General features: G+C 38.6%; 1 protein-coding gene across 1 annotated transcript in view; it reads right to left on the reverse strand.

The window, feature by feature from the left end:
• LOC138041014 (anionic trypsin-like) overlaps positions 1-331 on the reverse strand; it is a 14343-nt gene extending 14012 nt beyond the window's left edge. The window contains exon 1 of the mRNA XM_068886777.1: positions 152-331. Within this exon, the coding sequence (XP_068742878.1) occupies positions 152-242 (91 nt within the window). The 5' untranslated portion in view covers positions 243-331. The remainder of the gene's footprint in view (positions 1-151) is intronic.
• Between the last annotated feature and the right edge of the window lie 1719 nt (positions 332-2050).

A 2050-nucleotide genomic window follows, 5' to 3' on the forward strand; every position in this document is an offset into this window, starting at 1 on the left:
CCGAGTGGCTCTGACTGTGATTTCCATCAAGTATCAAGGTACATACCAGTTAAGTACATACCGGTTAGGATTAAGCAAAATTCGATTCTATTTCTTGGATTTAATTCTTAAACGTTAGCATAGTAAACAAGCTATCTCATGTTGCACTTGCCTGTTTGGATATTTTCTGCCATTTCTTCTTTCCCTTGAGAGACTTGGCCCCAGTGGAAAAGCAAAACGAAAGTGAAGATTTTCAGAACCATTTTAAACGAAGCCTCACTAATTCAATCGGTACGAATAAACTTTATCCAACTTGGCTGAGTACAGCTAAAACTTGACTCGGCCCCCTTGTCATTTGCGGATTTGGATTTGGTCACATTACTCAAGCTAGGTAAACTTCAATGACTTTTCTTTGTCAATCTAATGCTTGAAAAACGTCCAGTTCTTTGTCAAAAAGAAACGTATTTAAACACTTTTTATTTAGACAATAGCCGAGATATTCGATTTCTTTTAGTGCTATAGATCTCTGCTATAGATAAATGGTGTATCTTAGTAGGAGCAATATATTTTTCAAAGAATCAAGTTTTAACAGCTGTCAGGTGAGATCTTTTTGTTAAATGTGATCTAAACTGGTCAACGCCCTGTTTTCTTGTAATGGCTTTCGGAATTGTCTTTGAAGATTAAACATGATCATCATCATTAAGGCGTTAAAAAAAATCACAGTTACTGTTTTACGGTCCGGATGAACTAACGTAACCAATTTGGACGAAGAAGTAGCACCTATCATGGCTTCGAACGATTCGGCTCGTGCACCGGATTTCCGAAAGCACCGAGACTAAATTTCGGCACGCATAACGAGCCACACGTTCTAGGCAACCACAACTAGACCTCGGCAGCCTTTTGGTCGTCAAACCCGATTTGCCCATAACCGCTCACGCTTCGCCATGAATTAACGGCATCCGCCTCGACAACTTCTACATCGGTTTCAATCAATTTTACTTTCGTTGTGCTCGATCTTCTTTCTGCTTGGCCCACATTAGAATTTGGCGCAGAGAAGGAGGTGAATGAAAATGAATTGGGCGAAACGGATGCAGTAACAGGCGAACAAGATGTGTACTGGGACGAATGGGATGTGGTTATGGGCGAAACGAAAGAGGAACGAGGGCGAAACGGATCATGTAATCGGCAAAGCGGGATAAGAATTGGACGAAATTAGCATAACTGTGGGAAATCAGAAGTGATAATGGACGAATGGGAATATAATTGGGCTAAACGGATCATGTCATGGGCCCTTGCTCATTACGTATTTCGATTGCCACCCGTAATTTCCTGTATTTCTTGAAAACGGAGACATTTAAAGGCACGTAAATGTGCCTTCATCTTTCAATTTTTTTCTCTCCCTCTTTTCATTATTTTCTCTGGTACGTTAGTTTCAGAAACTAGTCCAGGCAGTACAGAAACAGAAAATTGGGGTCACAACTTTCAGGGATCCCCGCGAGAAACTTTGGTAAAATATCTACCATCTACTTTGTCAAAAAGCTACAAAGGCAGCATTCGGCAGTTGAAAAATCCCGAACAAGAAAAAAATTCTACGGAAGGGTTCTTTTTTGGAAGCACTTTTAGGAAGCAAATGATTCAGTTACCAATTTCTACAAAGATTTTATTTCTTAAAATTTCGGGCACTACAAAGTGCAAACATTTACTTATGAAAGCAAGCGATAAAAAAATGACAACGTTTCGATTGTTCTACGGTCATTTTCAAGTCCAAATGCAAGTTCATAGAATTTTGCATATGCTATACAAATTTGAAACAATGAAAGACTAAAATATTTGCTTAACAATGACAATACAATAAGGTATAATTGAGAAAGGTAAGAAAATCGAAGAGAATGCGAAATTTTAACATTCTTAAATGTTTTTATTCGGCGGCATGACAGTGGCTAGTTCTAAAAATAGCATGTTCGAGATGGCGGGAAAACCATGCGAAATATATTTTCGCGACAGGCAATGTTTTGTCTTTTGTCGTTAGATTTACAAGGTTGTGAAATTTTCTGTGTCGTGCAAAAATGTA

Source organism: Montipora capricornis, chromosome 3 (assembly GCF_036669925.1).
Source record: "Montipora capricornis isolate CH-2021 chromosome 3, ASM3666992v2, whole genome shotgun sequence".
Taxonomy (NCBI): Eukaryota; Metazoa; Cnidaria; class Anthozoa; order Scleractinia; family Acroporidae; genus Montipora; species Montipora capricornis.